Raw genomic sequence first — 16,756 nt, 5'->3', positions numbered from 1 at the left:
CAATCACCCAAGCCTAGTGGCTTCCTCACTTTGTGGGGCAACAACTGAAGAGTCATAAAGTCCTCCATTATAGTAAAACTGAACCAGGTCAAGCTGAACAATCACAAAATATTTAGGTAATATTTGTATACTTCCATAGTATACTTTATATCTCAATCGATCATAATGTGTTGTTGGTCTATCGCTGTAAATTGAATATATTCTTGTTTTGCTGCTATTTAAATAGGTGAAGTTACGGAATTAAAGTTTAAAAGAAAATATACTAATTAACTGCAATGATAACCAAAATAATTAGAAAAATTTACAAATGTTGGGTTTAACACAAATTTGGTTATCAACATTACTATTATACATACCTTTATTGAAATGCATTAATTGTTCAAATTTAATGAGTGCGAATATATTAATTTATTTAGCGATTTTATTCCAACGACCACATTTACAACATTTATAACATATCCGTTCAAATATGTAGCACATTTGGCTATGTCAATAATTGTTGAAAACATAATTTCTTAACATGACCATAACATTACCACATTCCCTGCTCCAACCAATGTGTGTTCTGCTTTCTCCAGCACGAGACGGTGGAGGGCTACCGAAGATACTTCAACCAGATCGTTGGGTAAGCTGGAGCTCTTTCTTACCCACCCCTCCAATTTATCCCCAGGTTCCACTCGAAAAAGGGTTTTACAAAATGAAAAACCACGTAGTCCCGAGACCAGTCCCCTTTCAACTCCTTCTAACTTTCATGATTTTACCAGTTTATAGTGCTAAATGGAGCTCTGTGCTGTGTGTGTTCTGCCGTTAGGTTTTTTGTGGTGGAGGACCACATCCTCCACGCCACACAGGGGCTGGTGACCAGGGCCTTCACGGATGAGCTGTGGAACATGGCCCTCTCCAAGATAATCGCTGTACTCCGCACGCACTCGGTAAGTTTGCGCTGGACGCTGTGGGAGTAGTATAAGCAAGTACTGAGAGCTAGCGGTGAGTGTTGGTGTGCTTGACGATTGTTGCTTAGCTTGCGTTTGCCCAATCGCGTCGTTCAGTATTACGAACTCCACCCGAGTGGCTCCCGTTACCCAAAAAAGTACCACCTCATTTGAGGGGACTGTTTAGAACCAGGAACGATCCAAGTGGAAAAAGGCCTAAGTACCAGGAACCAGGTTTGTGTGGTGGAAAAGGGGCTTCGTAGTCATTAGGAATAGGAAGGAATAGGTCTGTCTAAAAGAGAACAGAACCACTACACCTGCTTTGTCTAAAGAAACATAAGAAACCACGCTGATGAGAAACAAATTTAAACCTTCATTTTACGTGTCAACTATTTTGGAACATCCCTACTACAGTTTTCACTGTTATATACGCATTTTCTAACACACAAAACACAGATTCTGCCTGCTACATTTTCAAACATGGCATAATACAAGGAGTTTGATGTAAATGTTAAGGAGAGGCGTTAATAAAGCCCACTGATGTGCGTCGAAGTTCCGGCTGTTGGCTTGTTAATAGACAGGAATATCAGTCTATCATTTAATATCCGATTTAGAATCCAAAATCAGAAGTGAAGGACTTTTTTCCCGTATGGGGGGGACCCAGAAAAATGTTTTGAGTGTGGGTATCGCTCTGTGGGGACCACAGCGGAGAACCCCCACGCTCCCTGCCGGGCTCCTAGGGACTCCAGCTCCACCCCAAGCCAAAGGACCGAAGCGTGCATCGGACGCTGCTGGTGCGGGCATGGATACTTCATGCTGCTTCTACTTTAGTAACTGGTCGTTCACGGGCGATCAGATTCTTTTGAACGGCTCTTTTGGAGAAATTAAGGGAGTCTTGCTGGGTGATGAGCCGTTTTATTAAAAAAAATGTAGCCAAGTTTTACAGTTTTTATGTAGTTTGCGGTCAAGTTGTTGTCTCTACTTTTTTTCCCCCAATCGCACTGGAACCATGACACGCACCTTTTCCCGCGTGTTCATGACATTGAACATGGAAAAGCCATCAATTGCCTACTTTAAGCGGGTTTCCCCCGCATTAAAAAAAAAAAACCAAACCCTGGGATACCCGCTAATTTTGGTGTAAAAATGGTATGAGGGTCTGTTTAGCCTGGAACCACCTTTCACTCACATGCACACACAGCCACACCCAGAGGGGAGGTCACCACACACACCAACACAATAAGAAGGGTACTCACTCAAACAGAAGTCAAAAAACATACAAACACACATAGAGCCATGTCAAGCATGCACACACACACACACACACACACACACACACACACACACACACACACACACACACACACACACACACACACACACACACACACACACACAAACCTCACATTGAGCTAAAGAATAGGTCATTTGGCTTAATTAGGGACAGATTGCAACAATAACAGCAGATTAACACTGCATATTCCCCACCGCTTCGGTCCTCACAGTTGTAAATCACCCAGAGGATTATGCTAACAGGCCCCAGACAGGGTGCACAGCCTGGGGTAAGGAAGCTAACAAAGGCCCTGGTTTCACCCTCGGCCTCTTCACTCAAGCCTGTCGCAGTCGTTCCCTCCCCCTTTTTGCTAGCTACGATACCGGCAGGCCTTGCAACCCTTGCAACCCTCAAGGCGTGCTTACAGATTGTATATCCTTCATTAAACTTTATGTTAGTGTTTATAAATAATTATTGTAAAGCATAAAATTGTATTGTATCCAAATGCATGTGTCAAAAGCCATTTCCTAAACGTCTTTGAGATGTATTCATATTTATTTTTATTTTAGTTGTCTGATGGGTACAGTGCTGTGCAAATTAATTTACCCTTGAGGACAATTAAGTCTTAAGTCTATTTATTGAAAGTGCTCTGTCGAGTGTGCCAGTGGATAACCTGGCGTGGACGTATGTGCTCTGACTTTTAAACGTTGCTGTGTAACGGTAGTGGTCTGTCTCAGGCTCTGGGCTGACTGTCCCTGACCTCTCCTAATGAGAACCATTTCCATCTCAATGACACCGCATGGGACACTCACTGACTTTAGAAAGTGCGCACATGTCCATGTGAGCAAGGGAGTCATACTTGAACATGCTAGTGTATTTATTTTTACGTACCTATTTGTGAACATTTCTATCGTCTCATGATTTCTGCCCTGGTGTCTTGTTTGCGCGAAAAGTGAAAACATCAACTTGTGTGGTACTCGCGTGCGCGTGTCCGTCAGCTCGTTTGTTTGCATGCATGTGTATGTGTGAATGTGTAAACAAAGAGTCAGGGGACTGCTGCTCTCCGTCACTTCTCTGCCTGTGCTCATTTGAGGCCAATGATTTACACCCTCGTTGCTCTCAAAGTTGTAAATCACTCCCCTGCCAGAAAGAGAGTGAGTAATGGAGAGTTAAAGAAAGAGCAACAGTGGTGGGAACAGCCTATTTATCACATGTTTGACTTTGATCATTTGTGACTTATAGAATTTAGTTGATGTCACTGAAGGAAGGCTAATGTTTTGGCTAATGATTTGTCTGACAATAAGCCATATCAAACATGTCACATATCAAAGAAGAGTGCCTTGATTTGCTGTGTTTGTCTCTGCTTGTTTTGGCGAAACAATGCATGTGAAATTATTTGTCAATCCCCATGTTGTGAAGACCTGTATCAGCCAACAGTTTCACTTTGGAGCCTCAGAAACCATGTCTGCAGTTAAAATGTGGTTTCTGTGCATTCGGTTTAGTAGTAGAGCACCAACTTTCACATCTGTAAAGCCAAGGACCTCTTAGTACCTACAATCCATGTATCTACAATTTCATATTTTCTTAAAAGAATGTTATGGCACAAAAAATGTGCTGGAATGTGTTTATTAATTCCATTGGGAAAAAAAGGCCAAAAAGCTGTTGCTTCAACATGGAATTAACAAACAAATATTTTTGCACAATCAAGTACCAAACCTAGTCACGTCTTTGTCATCACAAAACTTGTCGGTAGGTTTGTAACCATATCGTTCAAATGTTCAAAAAAATATAAATAACAACCATATTAAAAATAAATAAATAAATCTATCCTCAGGAAAATGTAAAATATGTGTGCTTTTTAAATGAGATTTCAAATTTGCCATACATATGATGGCAATGTGAACTTAAACAACTACCCATCACACACACATCCCCCCCTTACTATACCACTTGTCTCATTGTCTTTATTTAGTCGTACTGTGATGATCCAGACCTGGTTCTTGAGCTGAAAAACCTCATTGTTGTCTTCGCCGACACCCTCCAGGTAGGTTCCCAGGGCACATCTTTCTGTCTGAACGGCATTAGTGATTTTGTGGTTTTTTTGTATGTCAATATGTATCTGTGAATGTTGAATATGTTGTGGGTATGTGTTTATCCAGGGTTATGGTTTCCCTGTCAACCGGCTATTTGACCTGCTATTTGAGATCAGAGACCAGTACAATGAAACTCTCCTGAAGAAATGGGCACTGGTTTTCAGGTGGGTAGTGTGAGTGTGGGTGCACACACACGTGCACGTCTAAGTGTATGAGTGAGCGCGCTTGCAAATTTTCTGTTTCGGTAATTTTATCATGACCATGAATCCTAAATTGGTAGTGAATTTGTGTTTCTCTCGAAAATCTGACTAAGTAGAGATCACTGATTATGACACAGACTCTCACAAAACCTCGCAATTTCAATATAAAGTGTAGCATTTCACACTTTATGTAATAGTTTATGGGGGGGAAGACTTTATTTTTTATCAAGGGATCAAAAGTCTGTTTAAATCTCAGTAGATTAGAATGAAATTAAAATACTCACAAGGTCACATAGAAGCATAGTAACAGGAGTGCAGTATCAAATTGGCAGCTAGATCATTTTCTAAAGTATCATTGTCTTTTGTTTTAATTGTCTGGTTGCGCTTCCTGTTGAGGGACTGCAAATATAAATTTGCTTTTAGTTAATCAATAAATTGAACTTAAAATGTAAAAAGATAAATGCGTCAAAATGCTGTTATTTTTCCCGTAGGGAGATCTTTGAGTTGGACAACTACAGTCCAATCCCAGTGGACACGGAGGAAGAGTACAAACTGGTGGTCAGCAGATTCCCATTCCACGACACGGAGATCGAGAAGGTTGGAAGTTTTATCTATTTATTTTAATTATTTATCTTGAACCTGTGCTGTCAGCATGCTGGGCATACAACACAGAGTATTTGTATGCCATTGCATCTACAACAGAGTTAAGATGTTTTAGCACCGAATAGTTCTGTGGACTCCCTGGGGGGAACTAGGAACTGGGGAGATCCCCTGAGAACTAGATACCTTCAAGGGCTTTTTCTCTGGTTGCGTTCGCACTGCTCTGGAACTCTGAATTGACGTAAGCCAACGGGGTTTCAGCACGAGTTCCATGTTGTATTTACTCCGTAACGTTCTGTAGTGTCCTTGAGCAAGACACTTAACCCCTAATTGCTCCTGATGGCTGCGTCCGTCGGTGTTTGAACAATTGTAAGTCGCTTTGGATAAAAGCGTCTGCTAAATGAAATGTAATGTAATGTAATGTTTGCGCACCACGGGAATTTTCATAGTTCTAAGAACTTTTTGGAGGAACAGTCCCCTATTTTTGTGTCCGCACTGCAGGAACTAGCAACGATCGTAGTTCTTAGAACTCAGTTTTGAGGAACTTTTTTAGCTCCAACTCCAGGCCATGATTGGTCCAGATGTAAGTCCACGGTCCCTCGCTGGACCCCTGGGCTGAGGACTTTTTGTGGATGTATTTATTTTATTTTCCGACGTTAATTGAATGAACGAACGTGTGCCCCGTGCGCAACTAACTTTGAAATTATATCTTGTAGATCTAATATGAGGGAATATCCATCAAATGGAGTGCTTATTTCTCACCTCAAATATGTTCAGAAACAGATTTTAGTCTACTGATAAGGTGAAATAATGAAAGTTACAGGCTGAAACCCCGTTGCACGACGTCACTTCAGAGTTCGGGTGCAGTGCGAATACAACCAGAAAAAAAGCCTTTGAAGGTATTTAGTTCTCGGGGTACCTTCCCAGTTCCTAGTTCCCCTCAGGGAGTTTCAGAACTGTTCGGTGCAAATCTGTTTCTGAATAAATAAAGCAGCGAAAAAGGCCCCGAAGCCCCCCCTGATTCCCGCAGCCGTATAGACACTCCACAACCGCAGGAAAACCCCGAGCACCCTGCCCTGCAGCCACAGAAGACCCCCCTAGACCCCAAGAGAAGCCGGGAGCCCTCGGAGCAACGCCCATGCACAGCCCCGAGGAGCATAAACCAGAGAGCAAGGAGACCCTGCACCCCCGAAGCACACATAGACAACCCACCCCCACGTACAGGCACAAGACGTAGGCGCAGAACCCGGGCAGCGAATCCCAGGCACGGAGCCAGGCCCCGCATTGACAGACCGACAACGTGGCCGAACCGCCCAGGGCGCCTGCGTTAAGGCGAGGCCCGTCGTACCGGAACCGGCCAGACGCCCCACCCGGCCACAAACCCCGAAGGCTCGTCCATGTAGCTGAGTGCGCTCGGCGCAGGACACCCGGATGCCAGCCTCCCCCACGCCCGCAGGCAACCAGATATGTGGCCCCTCCACCATCCCCCGGCACCCGCCGCAGAGAAACAGGAGGCCAGAAACCACCCTGCATCAGGCGCAAGCCGCCAGGACCCAACAGCGGTCTCACCCGGTTGCCTCCCAGCCAACCACACCCCCACACCAATCCACCAGCGTCCCGCTACCTGTTATTTCCAGTTAAAATTGCGGGGTGTGGGGGTGTGAGTCCTCCAAGCATGTTGAACCAGAATCACTCGCACCCCTCCTGGCCTGCAGACCCTGGTCTCATGGGAAGTTGGAAGTTTTAACCTCCTCGCACACAGCACATTGAAATAGAAAGTGTGTGTGTGTGTGTGTGTGTGTGTGTGTGTGTGTGTGTGTGTGTGTGTGTGTGTGTGTGTGTGTGTGTGTGTGTGTGTGTGTGTGTGTGTGTGTGTGTGTGTGTGTGTGTGTGTGTGTGTGTGTGTGAGAGAGCAGCAGGAGTTTCCCAAGAAGCTGCCCATGTCCCAGTCCGTCCCTCAGATCTACACCCAAGTCAAAGAGTTCATCTACGCTAGCCTCAAGTTCTCAGAGTCGCTACACCGCAGGTAAGACGCACACACATAAACACACACCCGTCTGTGTGTGTGGTCATGTATGACATAGGATTGTGTAACTGCATGTGCAGGACATGCAACCAACCAACACACATGCCTGACTGTGTGTGTGTTGGAGGAAGAAAGGAAGAAACTGGCAAAACAGAATTTGCACACTCATTAAATATCTGAATCCGTGCACTAAGACACCAGGCACGCACACACACAGAGAAGACGCGCACGTAGACATACATAACAGGTAGTTACAACATTCTGTGGTCAGCTAGTCACCGTTCTAGGGAGCAGCAGGTGCCAAACAGCTGGCAATGTGATGACCCTGCATGTTTACTTTCACATGTACACGCAATGTGCACGTTACCAGACGAAAGCGTGTGCGTGAGCCGATGCTTGCATTTGGCACACCAAATAATAAGTAGCTCCATGATGAAATGGCTCTGATAGTGGAATTTCTACTCCACCAACCAGTTTTATTTTGGTCAGTTTTCGTTTCAGGTGTTGATTATGTTAAATATCGGCTTTCCCTTCAGATTCGGAGTAAGAAACGGATACTAGACACTACGGGATATTAACAAACTAGACTGTATCTAGACAACAATATCAATTGCTTTTTGTAATAAAAGTTTGCCATAACCATCGAAAAATGGTTATGGCCTGTGGACTTGCCCTGCTAGATCTGAAATGTTAAAAAATAAAGAAATTGCCAAAGTATTAGCTTTTTTCTCCACTGCACCTGCTGAAAGGCTAGACCAGTGTGCAGATTCTTCCTAGTACTCTACCTTTGATACAGGTAGAGGTGTCAGGTACTAGGAATGCAATGGTACAGTGGGCCCACAGTTCAGTATGTATCACGGTTTTTGGGCCACAGTAGCGGTACGGTTTCAGCGTCTTTCTATTTAAGAAAAAACATTAAAAGGTGTAAAAAACAAAAAACCAAACTTTTTATCGTAGTCTGCCATTAAAATAGTTATGTTACTGTGGAGAGAGCGAGAGACGGGGGTTCAAGTTCATTGGTGAGTTGTGATAATTTGTATAAGTTCATCTGATTGGAGGGCAGGACAGTGGGTAATTGGCCCTGGTGTCAAGGGGGCAGGTCCCTGGGGAGTGGCCTGGTGTGAGTTAGTGAATCTTATGGCTCCATTTGTTCCCGAAAGCCATTAAAAAGAAAAGTTCTTCTTTTTATTTGTGTGTGTTGCCAATCTGTGTATTGGCAAATGGCATCAATAAAATCTGAAAATATGTGATACTCTACCTAAGTATGTTCGTTAATATGTATTTATTTATTTACTTGGATAATATTTAAAAGTTTAACAATAAAAATGAATAAAACAAGTGCTATCGTGAGTTATTTTTGTGCAGAACAGGTATAAAACAGCATTTTACAGTTTAAGGAAACGGCAAACTAAACAAATAGCGCAACATATGTCTGTAAAACCTGGCAAAATTCGTGAAAGACCCAACACTTCTGCGAGGAGAAGCAAGAGAAAGAGTTTCTGAAGAGAAGTTCGTAATAAAAAGAGATGTGGCCATTCCAGGGTTTTTTTTTGTTTTTTTCCCGACTGCACACCTCAACCACCGGGGTAGTTATGTTTGTTCTTTGTATTTAAAACAGGTCTTAATCAAAAAGCAAATCCGACAACAGGGATAGGTCTCTGGTACAATGTAGACTCAAATGAAATGCATTTAAATTGATTGCACGCATTACAAAACCATTTCAATGTCGTTTTATCTCGTGTTTCAATGGAAAAGGCTCTTGTGGCTGTGTGCAGTTCAAAAAACAGACCTCTCGCGCAAAAATCGAGAAATGCGCAGCTGACACGCCCAGTGGACCCCCCACTGTGATATCAAAATACCACGGTTCACGTGTGTTTATTGGACCGGAGGGGGAATACTGAACAGTTCTATAACATACCTTAAACCGTTGCATCCCTATCAGGTACTGTAGATAGTTGTATACAATGGCTTCAACAATATTGACATTATTCCTTGTTCTAAATGCATCTTCTTGCTTGAAAAGTTCCGTTTTGTTGTGAGTATTCTGGTGCTTTCTTTTTTGCAGCCTGCTTGTCCATCCATCAGACACTGCACCTCGATGAGTTGGGTGTATTAAAATGTAAACAGGGGAGCTTTAGGTTGTTTCATCCCTGTTTGGCTGCAACAGAACGCCTATAACCAAACCCCCTTTGTAATTCACTGAGCCTGCCTTTATACTTGCACTAAATATCATTTTTATTATTTTTATTAAATGTAATTTTATTTGTCTGTCCAGTTCGACAGAGATCGATGACATGCTGCGAAAGTCGACAAATCTTCTGCTAACCAGAACGTTGAGTGGCTGCTTGCAAAACCTTATTAAGAAACCGCACATTGGCTTGACAGAGGTAAGACACCATCACTCTTATTGTTTATAAAAACCGGTTCCCTCATTTTTTACCTTTTTTCCACTGTACAACCTCTTTGTTGTGAGACATTTTGACTTTGCCTTGACAGTGCACTGAGACTCAGGCTTGACTCGCTTTCAGACAGTGCTGCCTCTCAATAGTTACAATTTTAACATATTAATTAATATTTAACATGAAGCGCAATCAGATTTACTAGCTTTATATATGTTTTTATTTATTTTGCTTCTTCATAGCTGGTTCAGATCATCATTAACACCACCCACCTGGAGCAGGCCTGCAAGTACCTCGAGGAGTTTATAACCAACATCACCAACGTCTCCCCAGAGACGGTACACACAACTAGGCTCTACGGCTTGTCCACCTTCAAGGTACTGCGTGCAGACACACGGTACACACTGAGTACACACGGCATACACAGAGTGCACACACAGTACACACAGAACACCTTGAGTACGGGGACATGTTTTGCTTTAAGCCTGATGCTTCAGTGTCGCAGCGACATCACTGATATTGAGTATATTTTACTTGTATTTTTTTTGTCTGTCATTTCGCATTTGTGCTATTGGCTATCTATAATAGTATGTCCGTGGTAATTACCTTGCAAACGAGCAATTTTTTGGAATTGTTATTGAAATACAATATGTGGTCCGATAACTATGACCGGTTATGGTAACTAATCATTTCAGACATATATTTGTTGTAAAGATCCATCATGATTTTATTGTCCATATGGTCATTTATATTATTCTATAAAACAACATGCAACAAAGCTTCAGATAAGAACACTTTTTTGATGCTCAGGGGGAAATTCAGGTGTTACAGCAGCAGCAGTTGACAGAACAATATAAGTCAAAACCTTTAAATAAAAATGAAATAACAGATATGTACACATTTGAACCAAGGTTAAAGGTGCAGTGTGTAAAATTTACAGAACGGACTTAGCAGAAATGGAATATAATATTCACAAGTATGTTTTTATTACTGTATCTGTATAGGGAGAGGGTACGCTTCATGGAGACCGCCATGTTTCTTCTCTAGTATCCCAGAACAGAAAAACCAAACACTGGCTCTAGAGAAGGCCTTCCGCGTTTTTTGTGGGTTTTTGCGGCCACCGTCTCTTCCACAGAGGCTGGCGTGTTGCACCGCCATGGGGAGGGGTATTCAGTTGATTGTGATCTGCAACCTCACCGCTAGATGCCACTAAATTCAACACACACTTTAACACGGAACAGCACATTTTGGTGGGTGCGTGTGCTAAGTATAATATGCAAAACCATAATCAAATAGTATATTAAGTCAAGTAGTATATTATAATAGACACCAAAAATAAAGACCTAACGACACCCATTATGTCCAGGACGCTCGCCATGCTGCCGAAGGGGAGATCTACACCAAGTTGAACCAAAAGATCGATGAATTCATCCAGCTGGCGGACTACGAATGGTGTATGGCCGAGTCCGATGGCCGTGCTTCCGGGTACCTCATGGACCTCATCAACTTCCTGCGCTCCACCTTCCAGGTCTTCACGCACCTGCCGGTGAGTCCTCCTCTCCTCCGGCTCCCATTCGCAGACCGCCACCCCAGAGAACTGCGGGGCGCTTCTGGTATTTTTTTTCACATACTGGTTCTGTTGAAGTTGCTCTTTCATTTTGGTGTGTTGGTGATATTTTCGGAAATTTGAATAAGGATGTGATTCTCTTTCTGGCTTGTTTTAAAACATACTGTTTTTTATCCTATTCTTTTACACATTATTTATATATGTGTGTGCGTGTGTGCGTGTGTGCGTGCGTGCGTGTGCGTGTGCGTGTGCGTGCGTGCGTGTGTGTGTGTGTGTGTGTATTTATTTTTTTATATATATATATATTAGTAACTCTTAAAAGTGGATAAAATCATACTTTGATGTGACAAAACTGCTGTTTTTGAAGTGTGTTTTATGTAAAATTGTTTGCTTCCAATAACTAATAACAAAAAAAATAAAATACTAATTTCAGTAGAATAATGGGCAGTTCTATAAACCAGGTTCTCCACAAGACAATATAGTTTCACGATCAATGCTGCTTGAAATAAGTAAAGCGTGTACAATCTCTACTTCCTTTATTTCTGCTGTTCCTAAGTCACTGTGTTTGCTGAGACAGTAGAATGTAGTAAGAAGTGCTTCCCCTTATTGCCATAATATAAACTTGGTACGATAACCGTATATATTTATCGCTCTATCACATCCCGATGAACCTACGGTGGTGTTTGATAGTCCTCTATGCTTTTACCGCCATCTGCCTGAGTGTTTTCCAATGCTTACATCATGAGAAGCTATGCTGGTGATCTGTTTGACTTGTTGAGTTGTTCGGTCTGTGTGTGGGAACGTAGTTGATTCTGTAAAATCATCTTTAAGAGCATCTTTAAGAACCAGGTAGTGTGAAGCATTTTACACCTCTTCTGACTATAACATTCCACATGCACAGTGATTGTAGAAACTGCTTTCCCCAAAGCTGTAGGATGTAGTAAACGTTATTTGACGTTGGTAAAACATATTACCATGCTTAAAGGACCATGGAGGTGTCAAATTTAGTTTTTGCCCGTTTACTTCTTATATTGTCTCTTTTTTCACTTTTGCAAAGTTTGAATAAGATGGTGGGAAACCTATCTTTAAATGTTCTCTGGTCCCTCTGACAACTACAGTTACACATATTTAATCAAAGTTACTACATTTTTCCCTATTGTCCATTTGTTCATTTTATTTGAAAAGACAGAAGCGCCATTTCTTAAACATGTAATTAACAGATTAAAAAAATACAACAAACTTAAGTAACCAGCATAAATATGTAGGCTTGTGATCATATCTTAGAATTTTCCAAAACCTGAAAATGGAAAAAATATTTAAATGTGTGTGCTAAATGTAAATGAACGAAAACTCTATTTGGTGGCAGTAGGGTCTTTTAAGGATATATAAAAGTTGTGTTTAAAAAGTATTACTTGTATTTTCCATATCTAATACAAATTATTGACTAGAGAAAGGAATAAAGAAATAAGAGAAATTAAGTTACTGCTGCAGGGCAGCCAGTCAAAACATCTGAGCTAACTGAGGATGCTTTGGCCCGGCTAGCCAACTACCCTTATACCGACCCTTCCTTTGGTTTCTTTGGTGAACCACTTGCTTGCTCTTTTGTTTCCAGCTGCTCCTATCCTCCAGTGTGTCCCACTTTCATCCTGTTCTCACACCTTTCCGAGACTTTCCCCTATATTTCCCGTTAACCACACCCTTTTGCAATGAACACTGCTGATTTATTTTGATTTATTACTAATTTGATTTACTAAAATAATTATTTGTCTGTGCCGAGCATGATGAATCTCTGAAAATGCCTCCTCCTGTCCATTTATTATTGCCATACTTCTTTTTCTCCAACTCTTTTCCTCCCTCCTTTCCTTCTCTCCTCCTCCTCCTCCTCCTCCCATTTTTGTTCTTGGTTGGTTTGGGGGTGTCCCTGTTCAGAATAACAACAATGACCATGCGTCCATGTCGGTAAGTATCATTGCCTGGCTATCCCAACTCTGTGCTGCTGTGGCACTGAGAGAGGAGAACATTAACAGCATGCTCGTGTCTGAATTAACTTCCACTGCTCTCAGCTTGTCGTTACTTCCCACACCTGTGGTAGCCCTCATTGTCAACTTTCTTTATTTTTATTTCCATATCTGATTTACAGGGTCTTTGGCGAGTCGACAATGAGCGAGCATGTCGCTGTTCATAACTGTAATCAGAGACACTTTTAGAACACATTGATTGTTGCTGCATATAAAGCTTTTTGGACAAGTCATTCTGAATTCATAGGAAGAGGAATACAAAGTCCTCATTCGATTTATTATTAGAGTACTTGAATTTCTGTGTTTCCACTGCCTATTCTGTAAATTATTGACCGGCATATCCCTCCTGGTGATACGTAGAGGTACATAGGCACGTATTTATCCAGGAAAACTGAGCTGAAAATCCTGTTATGGGTGTTAAATATACTGCACTGCCTATTTAAAGCACATTGAACAAGTGCTGTAATTATTTAAAAAGTTCAAGAAAAGAGATGTATTTTCCATCCATTCAACATTAAACCTGAAGAGAAGTTGTGGACCTTTCCAGTTTTCTGTTTCACGCTTAGATTAGTATCTTGTATCGTGTAACATTTTTAGACACGTATATAAGCACACTTGCCTGCTTTTCAAAATGAAATGAAACTAGTGGTTGATTTATATCTCATACTACTTTTCATTTTTGAATTTGGAATTGTGCGAATGCATGGCATTAGGCCCAGGAATGTATGGGAATTGATGCTGGGAAATGCGGTCCCTTTGAGGCAGTATCTTAAGTTCACCCTGCCCCCTCAGGAGGATCTTTCAGTGAGACAAGAATGAACTTGGAGCTTGATGAGGCTCCCCTCTCTGTTACCCAGATAGAGAAGCCTACGTTATTGCAGCAATATGGAAAGTACACACGTGGACAAATTTGTTGGTACCCTTACAGCTCATTGAAACAATGCTTCATTCCTCCTGAAAAGTGATGAAATTAAAAGCAATTTTCTCATGTATACCTGCATGCCTGATTTGTTGGTACCCCTGAGAAAATATATATTGGAGATCTATAAGAATACTTGAATTATGGTGATATTTCAAGTGTTTTCTTTGATTCGTATCACACATCATCTTATAATCAGTCATTCAGCCTATTTAAATGGAGAGAAGTAGTCACACTGCTGTTTGGTATCATTGTGTGCACCACACTGAACATGGACCAGAGAAAGTAAGTCTGAGGAGATCAGAAAGAAAATTGTAGACAAGCATGTTGAAAGGTAAAGGCTATAAAACCTAGTTATTAGTAATAAAACCATCTCCAAGCAGCTTGATGTTCCTGATGTTCCTGTGACTACAGTTGCAAAGATTATTAAGAAGTTTAAGGTCCATGGGACTGTGGCCGCAAGAGGAAAATGGACCCCAGATTGAACAGAAGGATAGTGCGAATGGTAGAAAAACAGCCAAGGACAACTTCCAAAGAGGCACAAGCTGGCAAGGTCAGTGTACATCTGTGTCTGATCACACCATCCGTCACTTTTTGAGTGACAGTGGGCTCCATGGAAGAAGACCCAGGAGGACTCCACTTTTGAAGGAAAAACATAAAAAAGACTGGAATTTGCTGAAATGTATAATGACAAGCCACAATGCATCTGGGAGAATGTCCTTTGGACAGATGAGTTAAAACTGGAGCTTTTTGGCTCGAAAAAATAAAGCTTTCAAGCTTTCAAAGAAAAGAACACTATACCTATTGTGAAACATGGAGGAGACTCGGTTATGTTTTGGGGCTGCTTTGCTGTGTCTGACACGGGGTGCCTTGAATCTGTGCAGGGCACAATGAAATCTCAAGACTATCAAGGTATTCTGGAGCGAAACGTACTGCCCAGTGTCAGAAAGCTCTCTCAGTCGCATGTCCTCCAACAGGATAATGACCCAAAACACACAGCTAAAAGCACCCAAGAATAGATTCTCTTCTATTCAGACTATTCTGAAGTGGCCTTCTATGAGCCCTGATCTGAATCCTAGCGAACATCTATTGAAAGGGCTGAAACATGCATTCTGGAGAAGGGACCCTTCAAACCTGAGACAGCTGGGGCAGTTTGCTCTGGAAGAGTGGGCCAAACTACCTGTTGACAGGTGCAGAAGTCTCATTGAGAGCTGCAGAAATCGCTTGATTGCAGTAAATTGACTCTAAAGGTTGTGCAACAAAATATTAGGTCAAGGGTCCCATCATTTTTGTCCATGCCATTTTCATTTGTTTTATTATGTAAAATATTCTGTTGAATTAAAAATCAAAAGCAAAGTCTGATTTATATTACATATGGAATAAACAACAATGGACGCCAATTACTTTTGTGAATTTCAAGTTATTTCAGAGAACAATGTGGGTTCTTGTTTTTTCATCGAAGGGTACCAACAGATTTGTCCAGGCCATTTCAGAATTTAATTGATCCCTTTAGCAATAATGTATCTATTTTCACAGTTTATTTGCTTTACTCTGTGACATACCAAGGCATGCAGGTATACATGAGAAAATTGCTTTTAATTTCATCACTCTTCAGGAGGAATGAAGCATTGTTTCAATGGGCTGAGGGTACCAACACATTTGTCCACATCTGTACATGTCTGTCACCTCCCCATTTTGATTGGAATGCATACTGGCAGTTAGGAATTCTTTAAATATTCTGTTTTAAGGGCATAGGTGCGGTGACACCAAGACAACTTAGCACCTTTCCTATTCACAACAATTCTGTTGACCACATCTGCATGATGGGAGATTTGCCTTTAAAACATCTGTATTGTATGCTCTCTCTCCTGTCAACATAGAGGTCTCATGCAAAGGGCCAGCAACTCATTGTAAGACCCATCCTTCTGTTAGGCCACCCCCCCCCACTTCCCAATTTTTACTTTTTGATCTTTCTGTATTTCACATGTTTTAAGCTATGGGTGGTTTCTATTTACAATGTCTAGTATTTTATCTTCTGGGGACTGCCTGAAGCTTGCTGAGCTAGTTGGTAAATACATGAATGATTCAGAAAGGATTTTTGTGATTACATAATTGCTTTGATTACCTGCCTTAGTGGCCACGTACAACTTCTAAAAAAGTGGCCATCTTGCATCCCTCCATGCATGCACTCTATTGTGGTCGGAAAATGTGAGTAGAAGCTGCCAATAGGCTACACCTCATTGGGCATCCTGCTCTTGTTCTGGTCCATTTGGAGTGAACGGGCAGCCCTGCCTGCTGCCACCACATGTATCACTGCTGTCTGTCTGCAAGTCAGTTTTCAGCATGAACTTGGGTGGTGTTACCAGGGATGTGTGGTGATGAAATGAATTAAAACCCCCAAAATATTGTTCAAATACTGTTTAAACACAACCAACACAACTATATGTACCTTACCTGGGGTCAATTACAATTTTAATATGGGCAGAGACTGATTTATTTATTTTGTTTGTTTTTTGACGCACAAACCGTATATAGTCCATAAGTCTACACAGCGCAAAAGTCGCTGGTCGTTTCTTTAATTACACCATAATTGTTTTCTTTTTCTGTGTTTCCATAAACTGTACTGTTTGTGCTTGGTCCTTGAACTTAAGCTCTACCACGTCATCCCTGGATATGAAAGTTGTTGCATGTTTCAGTGTTGTCACTTGTGGTTTATTGTACTGCTTGTGCAG

At 41.7% G+C, this 16,756-nt stretch overlaps 1 protein-coding gene across 7 annotated transcripts in view; it reads left to right on the top strand.

Moving 5' to 3' along the window:
* Positions 1 to 16,756, top strand: part of exoc6 (exocyst complex component 6) — a 71,449-nt gene that overhangs the window by 37,082 nt on the left and 17,611 nt on the right. For 4 of the 7 annotated variants that reach the window (XR_013844670.1, XM_080020919.1, XM_080020918.1 and 1 more), the window contains exons 11-20: positions 579 to 625; positions 812 to 932; positions 4,175 to 4,246; positions 4,362 to 4,459; positions 4,987 to 5,092; positions 7,012 to 7,121; positions 9,397 to 9,508; positions 9,763 to 9,897; positions 10,887 to 11,066; positions 13,017 to 13,046. Coding sequence is in view for 6 of the 7 variants with exons in the window: in XM_080020919.1 (XP_079877045.1) it covers positions 579 to 625; positions 812 to 932; positions 4,175 to 4,246; positions 4,362 to 4,459; positions 4,987 to 5,092; positions 7,012 to 7,121; positions 9,397 to 9,508; positions 9,763 to 9,897; positions 10,887 to 11,066; positions 13,017 to 13,046 (1,011 nt within the window). In the remaining variant the exon portion in view is untranslated. The remainder of the gene's footprint in view (positions 1 to 578; positions 626 to 811; positions 933 to 4,174; positions 4,247 to 4,361; positions 4,460 to 4,986; positions 5,093 to 7,011; positions 7,122 to 9,396; positions 9,509 to 9,762; positions 9,898 to 10,886; positions 11,067 to 13,016; positions 13,047 to 16,756) is intronic. The other 3 variants (XM_080020914.1, XM_080020916.1, XM_080020915.1) reach the window with 3 other exon arrangements.

Source organism: Zeus faber (genome assembly GCF_960531495.2).
Source record: "Zeus faber genome assembly, chromosome: 20".
In the NCBI taxonomy this organism is placed as follows: domain Eukaryota; kingdom Metazoa; phylum Chordata; class Actinopteri; order Zeiformes; family Zeidae; genus Zeus; species Zeus faber.
The sequence above is the reverse complement of the archived record's forward strand: the minus strand, read 5'-3'. Positions and strand labels throughout refer to the sequence as shown.